Here is a 20,494-nt window from a genome sequence, read left to right on the forward strand (position 1 = left end):
CCCCATCGAGCGTGGATTCTGTTCGGTCGGTTACTAAAGATCTCATGATGTCATGTCTACATGCTTCCGTCTTTTTCTTCTGGACATTTTTCACATGTCGCTACATTTTGGAATTAAAAGAAATTGCTCCCGTAGCATCTGGAGAGTCCATTTTGGGGTTTTGCCTCCAATGTAATGGGCCATTTCTTTCTTACAATGCACTTCAGTTTGGATTTTTGTCATGGCTTTACTCCCTGTATCACACTTTCCACCCACCAGAGGTCCCTCAGTGCATAGTCTGCTGCCTGCCACGCCCACCTCACCTGTTCCCACTTCTCCACTCGCCTTCCCTCTTTCCTCTCAGCATGTCAATCCCTCAGTAAATATATTCCTCCAGCCTCTCACATATTCATTTGCCAGATTGTCTGTGCTGCTTTGTGCCAAAGCTCTCCAGCAATCTGTTCCTCAGCTCCTGTCTTGTTTTGTTTTATGATCTTCATTTCCCTGCTCCCCGTGTTTGTTTGCTTGCCTGATTTTTGTCTGTTAACCAGCTTGTAGCAAGTTAAGCTTGCTGCTTGTTGTTTTCACCGGCCTCCTGTGTTGCACATTTGGGTCCTCTGAGCTGAATTCTAACAGTATATTTTCCAATGCAAGTCTTAAAAACAAATTAGAAAATGTACATGAAGCCCAAACTACACTGACAGTCATTAAAAACTTTGAGACCATATTTTTCAACATAATTTTTTATTTTGAAGCCCGAAACTGGATTTTCTTCATATGAATCATTTGTTTAGCATATTGGCATACAGAAACAAAAATCTAAAGTTTCAAGAATGATTTCAAAATAAAGAATTTCACAAAAGAAAACGGCACCTGCCAAACACAAAGTCACAACAGTCAATCCCGAGTATGGCCTCCATTTGCTTCGATGCAGGCAGCAATCCGTCGGCGCATGCTTTGGATTCTTCTGATTGTGGGTTGGGAACAGCCCATACGCCTGGCTACATCACTGTAGCTCAAACCGGCCGCCACCATACCCAGTGCCCGGAGACGTTGTTCATGTGATAGACACGGCACGATGCTGTTCACTGGACTAACAATGGTGGCCTTTTTTGGGCCTTTATATAGGCCTTCAAAACCCATTCTCAAATTGTGCAGATACTCACTGAGTATTGCTTGGTGTGTATTTGGTTCACTTTTGCAAAGTGACCAACCCATGTGCAATGAATCATGACAAAATGACAACTCATCATTATCTCAACTACCAGGGCACTAGATCATCAGTAAATCCACAATGAATAATTACACCCCCCTTACAAGCAGAATTCTGCGTACATTTCTACCTCAAAGTTTCTATTGACTGTCAGTGTACATTGTCATGCCTCAGAAGCACTCTCGCTTTGGAGTCTTTACATTTTGAACCTTAAACCACATGTACCTCCCAAATCTTCTTCTAGTACAACTACTGTCAGGGTCAAACTATCCATTTCCTAGAAGTTAAATTTATTCTGACACCAACTCTCATATATCTTGGTTGTCAACTTAACAAAAGTTCATTCTGGACTTAATTAGCAGTTTTCTATAACAGTCACAGCTCAAGGTTCAATTACTAACTTTGAGTTAGCCTGGAGCTTTCAACACAAGTGGACCAAGAGGTGGAATTGTTTTGTCAGTCTTTCATTCCCAGGGTCAGAAATGAACTTTATGCGTAACTTGTAAAGCCAACAGAGGGATGAGAAGTTCTAACAGTGTTGTGGATGAAATTATAACAGCTGCTGAGCTCATATGATAACAAGAACACTGCTCATTTGATACAAAAGACAGCCTCTAGTAAAAGCTAGTCACTAGATCTTCAGTTAGGAATGTTCAAAGAGTTTACTTGCAACTCCAAACTCTTGGCATGAAAGAAGAACCTTTCCTGTAATTTCCAGTTGCTGCAAAAACCTTTGAGTTAACCAGCGGTGTCGTGTTTTATATCTCTGCATCACTGCAAACCTATCATTAACAGAACAAATACAATGCAGCTGTTAAAGTTCTCTTGAAGGCTCTGCAAGTGCAGATGGTGGAGGATTCAGTTTGGTTTAGGAAATCAGAGGAGAACACTGGAACATCTGTTCATTACTCTGGACAAAGAGCAACTGAGTAGTGGTGAAATGAAAGAGAAACTCATGCATTCTGAATGCACATATAGCCACAGCAAGGCATACTTGGCTGAAATCATTTTGCCACTAATACCCAAATCTGAGCTGATCCACAGCAGTGCCGCAGCAGGATCCCATTAACATCGACTTAGCCTTACTTCTGAAGCACATCTGGATCGTGCTTTGATACCAGAAGTTCAATGTAAATCAATGGGAGTGATCACGGCAAAGACAAGATGCCCGAGTGATGAAGAGGTGCAGCTGGATATTGGCAGTGATGTCGTCTTAATGACAAAATCCTGATGAAGTTCGAGGGGAAAAAAAAAAGTAGCACAAAAACAGACTTAAGGGAATCATTTGAAGGAGAAAATAGGGGCAGGAGGGAAGAAAGAGGGAAGATAAATTGGCAAAAGAGCCTGCAGACTTTACCAGAGACAGAGACAAGTGCACAGGCAGGGTCAATCCAGACTTTGACGCAGTCTGGTCATAAACTAAAGCTATAGGGATTCTACTCAGGATCTTGCAGTGCCGTGAAGCTCTGCTAAGACCCCGTCTGGGGCTCGCAGGATTATTACCGCTGCATCTGGCAGAACAGACCAATCCATTACCTCAATGCCATTAGCCCCGTGACATGTTCCTGCTCTGCAATCCTTGCTGCCAAGAGTGTGAGGGAATCAGAGATGCTCATTTTCTATCCATAAATCAGGAAATCGCATCCAAATTTAGTTGAAAAGAAGCATCAGCTAATAAAAAAAGAAACAACAACCAGGCAGCAGGGACCTGACTGAAACTAAATCAAAAGCACAATTGATTTATCAGCACTAAACGGTTACGTGCTCCAGTTTTTGAAGGGAAATATCCGACTGAGAGGGGGAACTGCCGGGATAAAAACATCTGGGTCGATCTCAGGTTTTATTGAATACATGGAAGTTGATATTACTGTACAGTGGGGCGGCTGGGCTATCAGCAAAGCCTTCACTACAGGAAGGTGTTACGTCACCGCACGACCTGAAAGACAATAGGGCCTGCCGGTTCCTTCACAATGTGCACACTTGGACAGGAAATAGACTCCTTCACTCCACACATCCCCCATCACTCCTCGACTTCTGCAGCTATTCTCACACTCACTCAGTCTCAAGATTCATTTTTTTGAAGCTCGCGTTGCAACAGATTTGGCTGCACACACAGGCCAGGAGCTGTAACACGTCCCCCCCTCACAATGCGACTAATTTCCTCGAGGGAGTTTTCCTCCTATTAAAGCCCTTCATGCTCCGCTCTCGTCACTTTATAAATCCTCCGCTGAGGAGGACAGCAGACGCGGAGATATCCTAAAGCCAAAATTTTTTAAAGGCGAACTCGCTCCTTCAGAAATGAGCTTTTGTGTTTGTGTGTTCATGACAGCACAAATTTTCCAGAATATAGATGACAGTTTGGACTCCAAAAGTAATTTGGCGTCACGCAGAGCTGATCTGGCCTTTGGCAAATGATTGAAATTCAAGATGATGTCATGTTTTTTTTTTTCTGTTGTTTTTATTTTACAGGTTGTTAAATCAGGATGTCAAAGATGGGGTGACCGAGTTTGAGGAGTCGTGTGCAAGACTGGCCTTTCTGTACAGTTTATCCTTTTTGGCAGTGTTGTGCGTGGAGGGCGAGAGTGTGGAGTGACAGTCATGTTAAATGACTGAGGAGGGTAACGTGGCTACACAACTGCACATCAGACAGGAATGGAAAAGTGAACGCAGGCCCAAACTTTTCATTCGGCTGTGATGAGGAGCAAATGTAATGATCTCATGTGGTTAAAGCAACAGAACAAGGGAAGTGCTGGGACTTCTGCGGTTATAAGCGCCTGACAAAGTTCACTTCAACTCCAGAAAGAGGGTATTTTGACTCATCTGGTAGAAATGAGTTTAGTGAGAAAAAATGTTTCATAAAAACTACCTTAAATACGGCTGCAGCTACGCACTGGATATATATTAATGCTTATGTACGAATGCAGCCACCTCGAGGAAAAGAGGTATTTTTAGTGAGTTGGCAATGTTCGTCAGCTTTAAAAGGCAACAAAATGCACAAACTGAATTGTAACATCACTGTTTGTGTTTGTCTACACAGGTACATGTAAAGCATATGGAAAAAATAAAAATCACATTGTGAGCGACTTAAAACACCAACTGCATGATGTTAAAGTTTCATAGAAGGGAAGATGCTTGTTTTGCAAAATATCTACATTAGTGTGTGGACAAGACTGAGGAAAGTCACCTGTAAAAACCAAAAACTAGTACAAGGATGGAGGTTTCAACATGCTGCAGTCTTTATGCGAAACTTTCAGCATGTTTGGTGTAATTTAACTAGCATGCAGATGATTGCAAACTACTAATTTTGAGCAAGAAGGCAAGAAAGCATATCTCCCAAAATGTCCCACTATACTTTTAGCACACGATGATCCCCTAAGAAAGAATGAATTTTTTTTTTTTTTAGCCCTTTACCAACATGGAATAAGGAACATTGCTAGCTTCATCAGTCTGTTAAGGTGATAGCATTCAGTCATTCAGATACAGGCTGCTTTTAATGTTCCAAACAGACGACAGTGACGGAAAATTTAGATGCAATATTTGTCATTCAGATTCAGAAACTTTATTTGTTCCCAGGGGGTAATTAAAAATATATGCGCAAGATTGAAAAGTGGATCGAGTGACGTGCAGGGCTTCCAGTGGGATTAGGATGCAGCTTTTACAGCACAATTTCCTCAATGATCACATTCCCAGCTACAAATAATGTTTTGCATCTTAATTGTGTGCATGCAGTTGCATTAACAGACAGGCACATGTGGATGGGTGGTTTTAGATCCATGTTGAAACTGATACGCAAAGGTTCAAGCTAGTATGACTGCAGTCAGAAAAGTTACCAGGATTCTCATTCAGACATCAAGCTGAAACTTTCAGAAGCTGTTGGACTAATGGAAATTACTACATGTCTGAAATGAGCTTTGCTTGTCCTCGTTAGGTCTGCATTTATACTGGTCAAATTTTGTGGAAGAGTCAATTCATCCCAATTGAATCATGGCAAAGAAAGTCCAGGCACGATATTTTCCCTTGTATAAAAAGCCCTCTGTTAAGTTTCCTCCTCCTAGAACACAATGCAAGACATCTAAGGTTATAAATGGGGAAACTAACAAAAACTGCACAATCAAAATAAAAATGGGTCTTCATTTCTGAAAGGTAGTGTCTACAGATACGGACCCATACCCGTAGCCTGTGGCCTACGGATACGGGACTTTCCATTTGCCGACAGATACAGACCCGTATGAGAGTCTTGCAAGCCAAGAAGCTGCTAACCACTGCAAACTGTTGAAAGGTAAGCAAAGGTTAAGGTTAGGGTCTGTACCTGTAGTACTGATGCTACGGGTCCGTACCTCTAGTGTCTACCGGGAGTCACGTGACCAGATCTCGCGTATCTGATTGGCAAATGGAAAGTGCCGTGTCCGTAGGCCACAGGCTACGGGTACGTACCTCTAGCAACAACCTTTCAGAAAGGGGATAGTGAGATTTGTCCCAACTACTTCAAACCGAATTAATCAAAAGGACAGAACAACTAAAATGCACCCAAAACACAACTAATGTGGGAGTCACTAGTTTTGGAAGAGGTTGTTTGAAAAAAAGAAAAGCAAAGAACACCTTCATTCTCGTGTGACAGGGTTGGTTTTATGGACAAATGCATGCTTTTTTTTCCCCACGCTAACCTGCTGTGTGGACTTTAGTGGCTTTTATTGCATGAATTGTTTTATCTGCATGATCCTGAATGGCTCACAGACATCAGCAATCAGCAGCATTAGCATTAGGTGTGGAGACAGCACTTTTTAAACATTTTAGGCAGCGCGGGGGGGGGGGGGGGGGGGGGTCCTAGGCTCTTTCTAACCTTGGTGGCGTTTTCAGCTTTTATCCTATTTCAAACTGAACTCTAAGTTTTTCAACCTTGCCAAAGCCACATTCATTCAGACACTCAAGTTCCCAAAGAAAGCCAGCTGATGGTGCTGAACCTTCTGAACCACCCTCACCATGTGACGCGAGAGCCAAAACCCTCTCTTCATATAATCTCCCAGGCAGGCTGATCACCAACAGCCCACAGCTGAGCTCTACTGCACAGGTGCAGCTGATCTACCTGATGAGCAGGGTGAGCTGTGACCTGGTTTTTGTCCAAGAAAGAAAAACCTTTTCATATCAATCCATAACACATCTTGACAGGGTTGACCTCTGCAGGAACAGAGACTTGGAGATACCTAAACATAGGAGGCTATTGTAGCTTACTAGCACCACGTCACCATCCAGGTTTATTTAACCTTCTTTGTGAGTGTGTATAGTAAATTGCTCCACAAAAAAAGCAATAACTAACAGGAGTCAATATTATATAGATCATTTGTAGAACAGCCTGTGCCAACTGATTGTCCCATTGACAAATAAGCTCAATTAAGTAACTTGTTTCCATCTTAAATAACTTTTTTAGAAGGGATAAACTGGGATAAACATGAAAATCTAAGCGTGAGTGTGTTTCTGGCAGGCATTTTGACATGTTTAATGTTTATAGATACATTTTGCAATGTCTTTCCAAGTGTAACCAGGCCTCGAAAATCTCAAATTTGTATTTTTCAGCATTTTCCCCATTAACAAGTTTCATTCAAGGCTTCAGATTAGGACTATGGTTGTAGTTGAGTCACAAATGCCGAAGTTTTGACAACCAAAACTAATTATTATATTTTCAGCTATCATTTTGCTGTGTATGACAGAGCCATCTGTTATTTGCAAACATCATTTCTTCAAATAAAATAAGGCATTTATGTGTTTTTTCTGCGGTTTCCTTTAAATTGTGGTTATATAAAACATAATTTATCCAACCAAGACTCCTCGGAGAACACTGTCTGGAGAGAAATGTTCCTCTCATTTTTGTACCATTGCAGCTTCAGCCACAACTGACACTTCCCTGCTTACGTAATGAAACAAACCACAGCATGAAAAGAGGGGAGGGGAAGTCGAATGTGTCAGTTCAGCTGGTCCACAACTGAGGTCATATTGCCACATAAAAGCCCAAAGACCCAGGTGGATCGCAGTAAAAACATCACTCGCGAGCCAAAATCCGACAGGAAGCAAGCCTTTCAGCCAGGTGGCGTCTTTCCCAACTCCTGTCAAGCGGGCTCTTGTAGTAGACCCGAAAAAAAAAAAAAACGTGACCCCGTTGAAGAAAATGGCAAACGCATTCGAAACAACAAGGCCAACAGTTCCTCCCTCTGCATGGAGAATGAGAAGACCGAGCAGTAATCAGAGAAGAGTTATGAGATGGAGAGTTGTGCTCACTGAACTACCTTTTCCTTCCCCTCCTCCTCCTCCTACTTCTTCTTCTTCGGTAAACTGCTTTCACTTGTTTTTCTTTTCTCTTTCGCCGCCTCGTTCTGTGCTTCTTCGCTCAGATTTCCTGCCTCTAGGAGCGATGGAAAGGAAAGGGGAGGAGCGAGGACAGCTGATGGAGAAAATCTGGGGAAAACAGCATTGGCATTCTTATCCTCCCTGTGTTTTGTCTTCACATCTCCAATGAAGGAAGGGTTTGGAAGGAAATCAGTGATATTTCTTCTTGCGATCGCTGTAAACTGCTGCTGCTTTGCGTCAAATAAAACCTGTGAAACGTGGCAGAAAGTTCTTGTGAATTTCTGTGTGTGAATTGAAAGTGATCTCCATAAAATCTCTACGCAAAAACGGACACTTTATCATCAAAACAAACTTCTCTTTCTGTTTGAGAACACAACCAAAGAGCTGCGAGAATGAACGCAGCACTCAGTTTCGAGAGATAAAAAGTTACAATCGCAACTCAAGTGGAGGATAACAACTTAAATCTTCCCTCCGCGGTTAAAAAATGTCCCAAAGGCAATGACACATGCAGACGTCTCCGGCACAGCAAAAATCAACAGTGAAACACTATATATCTGGCTGAGTAAACACAAGTGAATGGGCCATCGGCGTGTGAGCAGTTTACAGATGAAGTGTGAGGGATTTGTTGCCCCTGGGAAGGCAAAGAATATTAACATGCTGGAGACAGGAGTTTTCTGAGCGGGGCTGTTTAGACTGCACATCTGACCCTCGCAGTGCCTGCAAGACAGCGATGTGGGAATATGTGGAGTGTGTATTATTTTATTGGAGCATGTGACTATCAGTAATATTGGACGACACACCAGTGATGGAAAAGGGTAGGCAGATGAAATTTCCATTAAAGCTTTCATCTCCCATAGATTCAATGGTGGTTTTTAGTTTTTAAAACAAACTCTAGGTGATTGGCTCTCTTCTCGTCTTGCTGCAGTGATGTAAGGCTGCACCGTTGGGTGAAGACAAGGGCAGATTTTGGGAGGGACTTAGATTAAATTAGCTGCATTTGTCCCCACCAGTAAAAGCATAAAAGAAGCAAAGCTGTCAGCAGGGATAATACTAGATGAAAAAAGCTGCTATATTTGAAAGTAAAACAGAATGCATGACAGCCTTACTGTATTATATTCCATTTCATTTTTGAAATGTCAGTTCCTCCATTTTGTGTTTTCTTTTACACAAATACAGATATTTCCACCATAAATCAATGCAGAAAAAGTAAAAAGTGATGCATGAATATGACATTCAAACAGATAAACAAGCACTGTGCTCACTGCTGGGTTCAGTGCGCAGAGCAAACACACCTATTTAGATAGAAACAGGCTCCCAAGGTAGAAAAACAACACAACTGTTTTTGTATAGCACATTTCATACACAAAAGTGATTCAAAGTGCTGTAAATGAGCAATAAAATGTCTGAAAACAGTGCAAAATGATAGGGAGGTAGGGCTTTCTTCTTCAGGGCTCAAATAAAGGCAAACTTGACATGCACAAGTTCCTGGCTTGATGCTTTATTTCTGTTGGCCATACTGTATTCTTCACAGAGCGCAGCTACGCCCACATGAGCTTGCAGAGCAACACACTGCTCATGTACTTTACTTAATGCAGCAATAAACAGTTGTGCAGTAAAAGCCATTGGAAATAATGGGCTTTAGAGTGCACTGGTGCCACTGTTGCATTAATGTCTGAAAGCCCCAAAAAGTATATCAAATCAAATCACTAAAAACATTATTTTGACACAAAAAAGTAGCAATAAAAGCGAGCTGTTATCAGGTTTTCTCAATGGTATCCAATGGAAACATTTGCTGATTTCCAGAAAATGTGTACATTTTGATGGGAGTAGCAACTTAAATTCCTGCCATGACTTGCCTGATGGATGTATAGAGCCACACAGAGCCCCAACCAATCTTTGCTAGTGTTATTTTGGCATTGACTCCTATAGGTAGGCTATGCCGACCTCATGCAGGAAGTAGAACTACAATCTAAATTACACACTGCTTTTGATAAGCATATAGAGAGCTGCATATAAATCATGCCGTGTTTACAGTGCAGCCTTGTACTACGGTGCTGGAAGCGGTTTGGAAGGGCAGATTAGGCTTTTCCTCATCACTGTTATCACTGTTGCTTTGGTCCTTGGCAGACAGGCAGGAAGTCGGCATGTTCATTGTTCCCACCGTTCTCCTGTGTCTGAGCCACCTTCCTGGTGCCATTATAAACGGGTGAAGGAACTGACCCCAAAGCATGGCTGCTCCGATGAGATCGGCTCTCTTGTGAATCTGTGTTACCTCAGCGGTTGAGGCTTTGGCTCCAGCTGATACGACAGGATCAAAACAGAGTCACAACACACAGGCCCAACATCTCGGGGTGTTGTCGGCTTAGTTTCTACTACGTCTGAGCTGCATTCCTAAAGCACCCAGAGCTCTGCTGTGCCAAAGCAAACCCTTGAGGCCCAGACAGGGTCACAGCGTAACCCCTGCTGGGAGATACTCAATTTCATCCCACAGGAAGGATTTACTGTCCTGGACTGTGCCTTTCAGTCTGCAGCTAATAAGCGACTCAGCTGGGTCAGGCCACCACAAACTTGTCTAAATAATAACTGAAAACAGAGACAAGTCGCAAAATCTTGCCAGACGACTGCCCACCTCGGTCTGTTCTCAGGAGGAGAATGATTCTAACTTCCTCATGTTGATTTTGTGGGCACACATGATGGATCAGTGAAAGAAGACAGGCAACGGTCTACTTTCCATCTGATATTAAGGCTGGACCATAATTCACTATTATGGGTTTTATTGAGTTTTGAGGTGATTATGAGATCTTTGCAATTCTTGTGATGATACTGGTTTTTGTTTACAGGAAACAGATTCAGTCCTGGTGAATGCTGGTGCAGTCTCCAGCCATTCAGAGTCTCTGGTTTGGATCCTTCACACAGGGCCTTTAAAGACAAACTGCACCACAATAAGCATTTGTAATCTTACAAATACATTTAATACAGCCACCGTGAAATAATAAGAAAATTATTTGCCGTTTACAGTAAAGCTAACTTTACGTGGTGCTAACATCAAGCTAACATTTGGGAAACTAGATGGTTAAGGCAACATTTATGTAAAAACAAGTGTTCTGACCAAAAAGCTCATATTAGCGACCTACTTAGTGGTTGTTTCCCTGACAGATACTTAAAGATAGATTGATTAATCACTCGGCCAAATAATCAGGCTAATTAAATGCTATTTTGAGATCATTTGTATTTGTAGATTACTGTCGATCAATGTCAGTACTGGAGCTAGCTAGCTAATGCAGCTAAACAGTCACTTTCCATGTTATGCAGCCACAATTTCACTTAATTTTTCATTAATAACTTTATGCTTTGATTACATGTCAACATTTATTCAGCTGATGCAGTTTTTCAAAATATAAAACAAGTGCAATGTAAACAATACCAATCTGCTAAAGCAAGCCTATATTTAGGTTCAGTAATTTTGTGTCTCATTTGGAATTATTATACAGTTGTTGTATTTTATGGGATGCAAAAATGAAAAAAACAACAACATGATATTAACATTATCTATGAACCATCAGCCATTCTGATTGCTCAATATTGGCACCAGTCATTAAAATATCCTAATCGGTTGACAACATAAGCCGCACATAAGTCGCTCTAGCTACTGTTTATGCATGCTCGCTTTAGTGTGACAGTTACATTTAGCTTATTTGTAGCGTAAATGTGTTGTGGATTGATTGTAGCATAAGAACAAATTCATTTTTAGTGCAGTAGAAGGTGGAAAGCGTGCATATGTGAATGCACTTCCTGGGAATTTTGTCAGCGTAATCTTACTTGGTCCCGTATGTCCACTATGTTGCTTTGAGTAACTGACATTAGATTAGAGTTTGCTAAGTAGATTTTGTTGCTTAAGTAACATTATTGAGTCAGATTAGTGACTTGTTGGCTGGTCAATACTCTTACTGTATTTCAGAATCAACTATTATGTTGTAACATGCAGACTCTGTTCAGTTAAACAGCAGCTTTAAGTGGAATCATAGTGATCACATCATGCTTTCCTTTACACAAAATTCAGCTGTCTGATTCTATTTATACTAAAAAAGAATTTACGATTTAAAAATTTTACAGCTAGTTAACAGTTTACCTGTGCACAATTTCCTGCACTGCACTGCTTTTTGTTTTTAATTCAACAATACCAGTTTCAACCACATCAACATGCCTGCGTCTATTCGAATGCATTTATTTAGAATAAAGTTGCATACCTTTACAATATATTTACAATGTGGACATTGCAGTCCGTAATAAAAAATAGTGTCTTTGTTCATTGTGCAACCTCTCTGTTGCAGTAAATGACTTTAATTCTGTTTGCTTCAGTGCAGTAACTTGCTTACCCTGGGTTGGATTTTCACATTTAAAACATTTCAATTGGTCGGTTTCCTCTAAGCAAACATGATCTAACTGCTAGCTGCGCAACAATTAAAGAAAGTTTGAATGTTGCGGTACAACTGATGTTTTTCTTTTGTGTTCATATTACCAGAGTAAATCTTGTTACGTTCTGATGTTTGATACAGTGGCTGAGATCAGAACTAACAAACAGCAGTGACCCTCCAGCAGCACGGGGACACTGCAGGCCTCAATATGAATACTCCCAGTGTGTGGTGTGGAAACAGGCCAGACTGCTTCCTGATTAGTTTAGTGGACCACAGGACTAGGTGGGCAAGGCCTGTGTGATCTGCCACTGTGTGCAGGTCTGCATGTGTGCGTCTTTGTGTGTGTGCATGCATGTGTGTGTCTTTCTAAGGAGGGGGGATTTGACTGTGGCTGTGGCGGTTCCAGACCATGTAATTACTCCCACTTAGCATGGAGAAAAAAATAACAATTTCAGTCATAACACAGGGGGGGAATTATGGTCTGGAAGCCACTGACTATGGCCTATACTCTGTCTATATATTTCTATCTGCACAGGTTGCGCTCCAAGAAGACACATTCAGGACAATTATCAATTTCCCCAAAATAGCCCGGATTTACTTCCAGAGGCTCCACAGCGGACGGATCCAAGTGAGTCAGCAGTTCCAGCGCATGAGTAATCCGCCTCGACTCAAAGCACACATACATCTGACTCTGTATTTAGGTTAATCAGCGCATTAACCTCACTGAAACAAACTAACTGGCGCATATCTTATGTGAAGCCGTGCTGTCTCGTGACAAGTTGGTCTGATGCTTTCCGTCCGTCCACGCCTTCTGTCCGAGAAACACCTTGAAACTTTCAGCTGAGTGACGTCTATAAACACAGGCTGTAGCTGCTATTTGTTTTCTTGTGGACAGCGCCGAACCACAAGAATACTACATTTACCGTGCCAGAGCAAATTTAAGATTGGTGATGACAATGCAGGAGAGGAACGGGGTGTATGTATGCGAGTGTGAGCATGCAAAGGAGTCAGCGGATCACTGGTCAACCCAGAGAAACTGAGACAGAGACCACCGCAATGTATCTGTGGCAGCTTTTGATAAGGTTTTTGATTAAAAAAAATCATAAATAGTGAGTCAGTGATTACTTCACTAGGGTTTAGGATTTCATTTTTACTGCCTGACTCATATCCTTCCTGCCCAGTAGAAGTCTAACACATTCCTCTAATCTGTAAATCAGGTTGAGATGTGCTGTAAATGAGCCATAGCTAACTATATATCATCGTGATTTTACACATAGGAGATAATAGGACGAGGTGCTGAAAGGTTACTGTCCACTATACCAGTGTCTGGCTATGTGAAGTGCGAAAAGAAAGAATCATCACCCAATTTGCAGTTTTCGCTCAGCTCTGTGGAGCGATTTACCATCTTCAAGCTCCTTGTTATGGTTTAACCCACAAAAACTTAACTGCTGGTTCACACTCGCAGCTCTCTTCGACCTTATTTCCAGATGGCAGCGGAGCGTTTAGCGGGTAAAAAGCCAAATATTTCCCCTCAGGAGTTGGTTGAGACCAAATAAAGAGCTAAAAAGTGAGTCAAAACTCCAAATGAAGGGTCTATTTACACAACCGATCACTAACACATTGACCGTATCAGATTTATAAGCTGATACTATGGTGATGTCATGTTTTCAGCGTGGCCCCCCCCACCAAATAAATCCAACTGGTTCAGGTTTAAATATAGAATTTCTGCAGATATATAACTCTCTCGAAGACATATAAATTGACATGAAAATGAAATTGATCGGTCGGGTTGAGATCATGTGGGCAGAAATTCTTCAAAATGTAAATCCACATATTTTTAGAGTGCAGAAAAGCTCAAAGGCTTTTTCAAGACACTGAGATCACAGCATCTATATTACAGTACTTTTGAACCATAACGCTAGTCGACATGAAAATACATTTTTTTGTGTTATGTTCTGTTCCTCTGTAACAAAAAACTGCTGCTTTGACTGACAAATTGTTCAAACTGTATCAGACCGATCCGCATTAGAGGCAGCTGTTGACAGGAGGCTTCAAAAGCCATCTGACAGCTGCAAAGTATTTCTGAACCATTACAGTGAGCATACAGTTTACATTTGCAACACATACACTCCTGACAAAGAGTTCCCTGCAGTAACTCTGCCAGGGCTGGAAGGCTGCCTGGGTAGCCAGAAGGCCGAGGAGGCGAGAGGGAGCCAGAGAGCTGCATGGAGAAGCAGTAACGACGGCGTCTGAGCAGAAGGTGAAGCTCTCCTGCCCCGTTTTCACTCCCCACAACTTCCTCGCCTCCAACAAAATCCCTCTCGCCCTCCTCTCCCGAGCGAACGCACCTCCCTCCCTCTCTGGCAACGCTTTGAGCCTGATACGACCACAGTTTAGATAAGCATTCTTCCACAATGAGAAGCCAGAAGTGTGTTTTTTTTTTACCCCCCACCCCCCGTCTTCTAAAACAAAGCTCAAGAAATGCCTTTGGTTTTCTGGGTTCTGATGAGAGCCGTGAGTTTGTTTTCAATTTAAGGTTATCCCAGGAACACACAGGTTTCTCTACCAAAAATAGGCAGCAAAGAGAGTGGATGAGGAGAAATGAGGAGAAGAAGAGGGAAAGAAGAAGAAGGGAGGGGAGTTTGGTTAATGAGCACCAGATGCCTTACCTTCGGTGGTAGCCACATTCTTTGGAGCTTTAGTTGGTGTGTGATCTGTGCTCGAACTTATGTCAGAGGAGATGCTTGAGCTCCCTTTACCTGCAGGGAAGAAAAACAAAAGTGCTTGGACATAACAGAGCAAGGCTCAGCTGACAGAGTTCCTTTTAATTTATTAAAATGACGTCTTTTTTTTTTTTTTTTTTTACCCTGCAGCCTTTAAAAAGCTAACATTTTTAGGCTTAATCCCTGAAGAGGGCCTGTCAGAGATGAGGTGGGATCACACTGTGATGATGTATTTAATACGGTAAGGAGGGAAGACATGCAAGGAAATATGAAGCCCATCACTCACTGCTTTCATGACTTTTATGTTCCTCAGGTTTGGATGAATGGTTAGCCTTGGCACATGCACAAAGTCTCTGCTGCTTTGTTTGAGTTAGTGTCCGTTTTTGATATTTGGAAGTGGAATAAAGTCTCCTGAAATACCCTTTCAGCCTTCACTTCCACTGAAGAAGAGCAAGGAAGCACCCCTGAGTAACATACAAGTGCTTAATAACCTCAGAGGCGTGCTTCTTGGGTCAAAGAGTTTGTACTTCATTTATAAGCTGCTTGCATTATTGGATTTGGGATTTTAATTTGTAGTAAGTCAAACAGGAGGGCTGAAACTCAAAGACGTCTCTCTTTTTAAATGTGTGCCTCTCTGCTGCCAGAGTACAACAGGCTTGACTGCCATGGTGACTGCAGGCTTCCTGTGGAGAAGTTGTTTATGGCATTTCATTCCTCTGTCAGATCATAAATGCAGCTTTGTGGCTTTCCTGAGAGTGAGTATGCGCCTTTCACCCAGCACGACAGGCCGGAGAGGTATTCCCAAACAGTCACGCCCACATGCACATCAAGGGCAGCCACCTAATCGGACCAGACAGTTCCCAAAATAGGCAGAAAATACAAAAGCTTGAGAAAAGAAACGCAACCTGAACAGACACATCTAAAATAATAGAAAACCAATGCGGCTCATATGGTACGAGTATGACTGACATTTTGCGGTGACATCACTGAGCCGGCACATCTGCTAAGGATCCTTCAGGCCTCAGAAATGACTCAGATATTCACGAAGCGCTTGCAGATGTCAACATGAGAGCACTTTTCTGATATCTAAGCATAGCATAAAGCATAAGGCTGGCAAATGTGTTTTAATATTATCTGGTTGCAGGATTCCTTCCCTCAGCGTGAGGAACTCTGCAGGGCTGCAGACCCATGTGGATGTGTGCGGGTTCGATTGTTTTCGGTCTCTGGTGGAAAAACAAGTTTCAGAAAAGCTCCTGCTTCCTGTCTTATGCTTATATAATGTGCTGGTGGATGGCTGCTGCATATTTGCGACCAGTGTGTAATTAATCATGGAGTCACACTTGAAAACAGATGTGGTCTGATTGACCGCAGAATTCTGCACTTGTATTAAAGACACTAGTGAAAATTTTCTATCAAGACATGAAAACTTCAATGCCATGCTATACATTCAGTAATTTGCATGTATAACAGCATCAACATTAATAGTAATATCTGTTAAAACAGCCCCAGTATCAGATAACACTGTTGGGCTCAACAAAAAGAGAATCAGTGCAGCAAAAAGCAGACATATTGTCTTGTTTATTCCATGCATTAGTCATCTGTGACAGAATCCAGTGCCTACATTACAGACAAATCCACCACTGACAGTTGGAGTGAGGAGTTTCGTGCAAGTAGCAGCTATTCTTTCTGCAAGGATCTGCTGCTGATCACATTTACAAGGGCAATAATGTGCAAATTCAGCAGTAGTATGCACCACATCCTCCACGCAGACTAGAAAGCAGAAAAATCTAGAACAACAATGCATCCATGGTGTCCTCAGGTGTTCCTGCATATATCCACAAAGGGCATACTCCCGGCTTTAATGTATCCTTGGCCACAAGCTTCAAGCAGAAGAAGAGTTATAGAGGTCTATAAGCCCCCCTACTTTGAACACCACTCCCCCAGTTTTAGTCTTCTGACCCAGCTGACATTACTCGAGGAAATTCGTCAGATGTATTTTATGCAGCCTTTTCTGGAGATGCAAATGCCTTAATACAAATTGACGTCCATGAGAGAGACCTGTAAACACACCTAGATGTGTCCAAATTTCACCTGTAAGTACATCACCATTCTATGCTTTTTTATTGTTAGCACTGGACGCTATCATGCTATCATTTCTGCTTTTTGTCTACTTTTTTACTATAGCTAAAGCTGATGTATGTGAAGCATGTGATCAGATTATGGTTGCTCATGGTATGATGGAAAAATAACCAGTTGCTGACTGTTATTAAAACAATGCAAGTGGTTAGGGTGCAGACCCTATAGGTGCTTATGCCTTGAGCAGTGACCATTCTGGCGCTTCCTTACTCTCTCATCCCATATTTTTGAATTGTCGCTGTCAACATAGGCCCAAAACAACAATCAAAAACAAACCTATGCGTGTCTGTTTGGCTGTACTGTAAATGGATGCACCAGTTACTCTTCTGGTGTGTATCTAAGTTGCTTAAAGTAGCCAACAGTGGCCATTAGAGTCACCAAATGGACCAGGGCTGAAATCTTAAAGGGGAACTCCATATTGATTTTGCACATCAAAGCCATATCAAGCCTTCTGTGGCTCCACAGGGAGCTCTGCGACGTCTGATAAATTGCCTGAACCGATGTCCTTGAGGCTGCATTGGTTTAAAAATGAAAGAAAAAAGATCTTGGGGTCTAGAGCAAGACAGAAGTGGCTTTACCAGACTGCTGAAGCTGCCTGCTCCTCTTCTGTGCTACTAGCCACCAGCTAGAGGCGGGATGAGTTCTTTTTAAACTGTCCACTATGTTAAAGGAGTGCAGAGCTAAAATGGATTTAAAGTTAAAGATGCATCTTGTATGTGAAGTGATTCATCTGAAAGCACATAATGCTACTTTTAATGCAGTTAAACCAGAAGTTTGAGCTCCAATAATGGTGGAAACTCATCAAATACATCCTGAGCATAAATAAGATTAGCTTAATGAAGGGAAATGAGACACCATCATCATCAATAAGCTCAATCCTATGACTGTCGTGCCTGTGTTTGTCAGACATTAACTACATGCTAAGACAATCTTTAATGTTGTTATTCAGTTTTGCTGCTGCAGCCTGTGATAGATTATGTTCACCTTAACAGGCTGAATTCCTAGGTGGAGCTGGTCCACGTGTTATTTTTAACATCACGAGTTCCAACCTTTTTTCTGCAGTTATTGACTTAAGAAGAGAGCTCATTGGAATGTTATTTATACAAACACTTCTGCTCTGGAGGCCGAAATCCTGTGTTTGGGAGAGTCTGCGACGTTTTCTGCACAAGTAACGCTGAGGATTAGGCCTCAGATGAAAAATGCATGCGATGGATGAGACAGGTGCTAACACGAATGTTAATATTTTGGAATAAAATGCAGTCAAACCGCTGCTTATGGCTTTAACTGTCCTGCTGAGCTGCTTCCAGGATCATTAATGCCACATGTTGGAGATTTTATCAGCATCGTGGTATGAGAGTCAACAGATTCTGATTTTTTTGTTACCGAACGTCATAAAAAGGTACATTCAACGTTGCATTTCAGTGGCTTTGAGCTGCATTCCTGTTGGGTGAAACAACTTATCTGCCGGCCTCTCATTTGTGCATCCACACGCCAACACTCTGCCTAATTATTGATGCTGAAGCTAAACATGGTGCACGTTGTGTTGCAAAAAAGTTGATGCTGTGCAAGAAGAATCTGGCATTTTGTTTACTTGTCCTCTAAGAACCCTGAAGCCGAAGCTCCACCCAAAAAGGCAGCATTTTAACAACCAGCAGCAGGAGGGCTACGTAAAAGCACAGATTGGAATTAAAAACTGCAGGAAATCATCAGAAATCCATTGATTTTACGGTGCATGCACAAAGAGAGTTGTTTCAACAGAAGCTGCAACATGTGTGACTGCTGCATTTTGCACATTTATGTCTTTTCATGGTCTCTAATGCATATTTTCATGCATACAGATCATAGAGCGTTCCACAAAAGTGCTTTCCACTTCAAATCACATCAGGCTGTGGAGGAAAAATCTCTGGAATTGGCTCTTATCAAGATAAGAATGACTGAGTGCCCACAAACACTCACATCCTTTGACCCACCTCTGCACAACCTGCACAAATACACTATCTCTCAAAACCAGCCATAAATTAAGCTACCAGGCGTTGTCTGATGAACTTGTTGCCCTGCTAAGTCAGCTGCTGTTGACTGATTATGGCATTTTATTTAAACTGACTCTTTTCTGCTACATTTCAAGCTAATACCTGTGCTAGACATGGAGCCTCCACTTCACTTTTTACATTTAAAAAAACATGTAAAATGCTTTTAAATGAAGCTAAATTGACAGTAAGCTTTAGAGGAGGTGAAACAGTCTTAATACCAGCATTTAATAACGTTTTCTTTCAACTTTTAAAGAGTTTAAAGTGTGTAAGCACCACCAGCAGATGTCACCCTCCATCTCGCATGAAGAATATAAATGTAGCACATCTTTAAAAAGTATAAAAAGTGAGCAAACATGAGTCAAAAGTAGCGGTTAGCTTAAAAAACACACATCCTGGACGATTTATAGACTGTTAAATAACGTTTGGAATGAGTTAAACTCCACACAAAGGGAGAAAACAGTTAATTTTAGACAATTAAAGCTATAAGTTAGGAGGGAATGGAGCTAGTTTGAAGCTAGCTAACTGATGTGTAGGAAGCTACACATACAAGAAACTATTTTTAGTTTACTCGGACACTAAAGGGGAGGAAAAGTCGCAGATAACGGGAACATAATAGCGACTTTTTAGCACGAGAGATGAAGAGGTTGGTGAAATAAAGACGAACTTCAAAGTGGAATTCAAATAAAATGAGTTATAAAGTTATTATTGCGGCACTTACCCTCGCTTCCATACTGTTTTCCATTGTTCGCACCCATTTTTGGGAATACATAATCTATTGCGCAAAAAAAAAGTTAAATTCCAGGGTAAAAGGCAAGTCTTTCCATAAAGAGACGCTACACAGTCAGAGTTTTGTGCAGGGCCGCTAGCTCCGACTCCAAATAGTTAATCCAGATGTTGAACAGAGGACGCCTGAGCATTACGCAAACCTCGAATCCAGACTCCAGCGGTGCAGACTTTTCTATATCTGAACATCCACTCGGAGCAATGTGCGCGAAAATACACAGACACACATGCACACACAATCCAAATTCGAGGAGTTTTGGACCAAACTTTGTGTGCGTGTGTGTGTGAAAGTGGCCTAAATAGTAAGCAGCTGTTTATCAGGGCTGAGTGCGGACAATCATAGCGGCCAGACAACTTGGTGAGGACGCGCAGCTCTCCTCCACTGGATCTGGATTTAAAGAGACCGCAGACCAGGGAGGGAGATGTGGATATTTAAAAAAAAAAAAAAAAAAAAAAAAAGAAGAAGAAGAAAAAAAACAGATTAGCATAAAACTGACCAAGATTGTGGCTCAGAAACACTGAAATGACAGCATATTACAATGCATTTTTGGAGAGATATGCACTTTTTTTATGCAAATCCTCTCCAACAACTCTCCACATATATCCTTAATACCTCTCTAGGTGTCCAGATTTATTCTTAACCAACACATTATAGATTCTGCCCCCACTGAAAGCAGAGAGCAGTTTCACCACACGTGTTGGAATGTTTCTATGAATAGCAGCCATACAGGTCATTGGATATCCAGGAGTAAAGGCGCAGGACAAAACCAGTTGTCTGCTGATGACAGTTGACTTAATATTCTAAATACATGTTGAATTCCTTTCTAAATGCACACAGCAGACAGATCTTCAGCACTAATGGTGGATCTATATCCC

At 41.7% G+C, this 20,494-nt stretch overlaps 1 protein-coding gene across 1 annotated transcript in view; it reads right to left on the reverse strand.

The window, feature by feature from the left end:
- The window catches only part of LOC110950940 (F-box/LRR-repeat protein 7), a 30,586-nt gene extending 10,535 nt beyond the window's left edge, over window positions 1-20,051 (reverse strand). The window contains exons 1-2 of the mRNA XM_022193809.2: window positions 19,554-20,051; window positions 14,616-14,705 (exon numbers count right to left, since the gene is read on the reverse strand). Of these exons, the coding sequence (XP_022049501.1) occupies window positions 14,616-14,705; window positions 19,554-19,590 (127 nt within the window). The 5' untranslated portion in view covers window positions 19,591-20,051. The remainder of the gene's footprint in view (window positions 1-14,615; window positions 14,706-19,553) is intronic.
- Window positions 20,052-20,494: the final 443 nt, after the last annotated feature.

The sequence above is a fragment of the Acanthochromis polyacanthus genome, chromosome 20 (assembly GCF_021347895.1).
Source record: "Acanthochromis polyacanthus isolate Apoly-LR-REF ecotype Palm Island chromosome 20, KAUST_Apoly_ChrSc, whole genome shotgun sequence".
NCBI lineage: Eukaryota > Metazoa > Chordata > Actinopteri > Pomacentridae > Acanthochromis > Acanthochromis polyacanthus.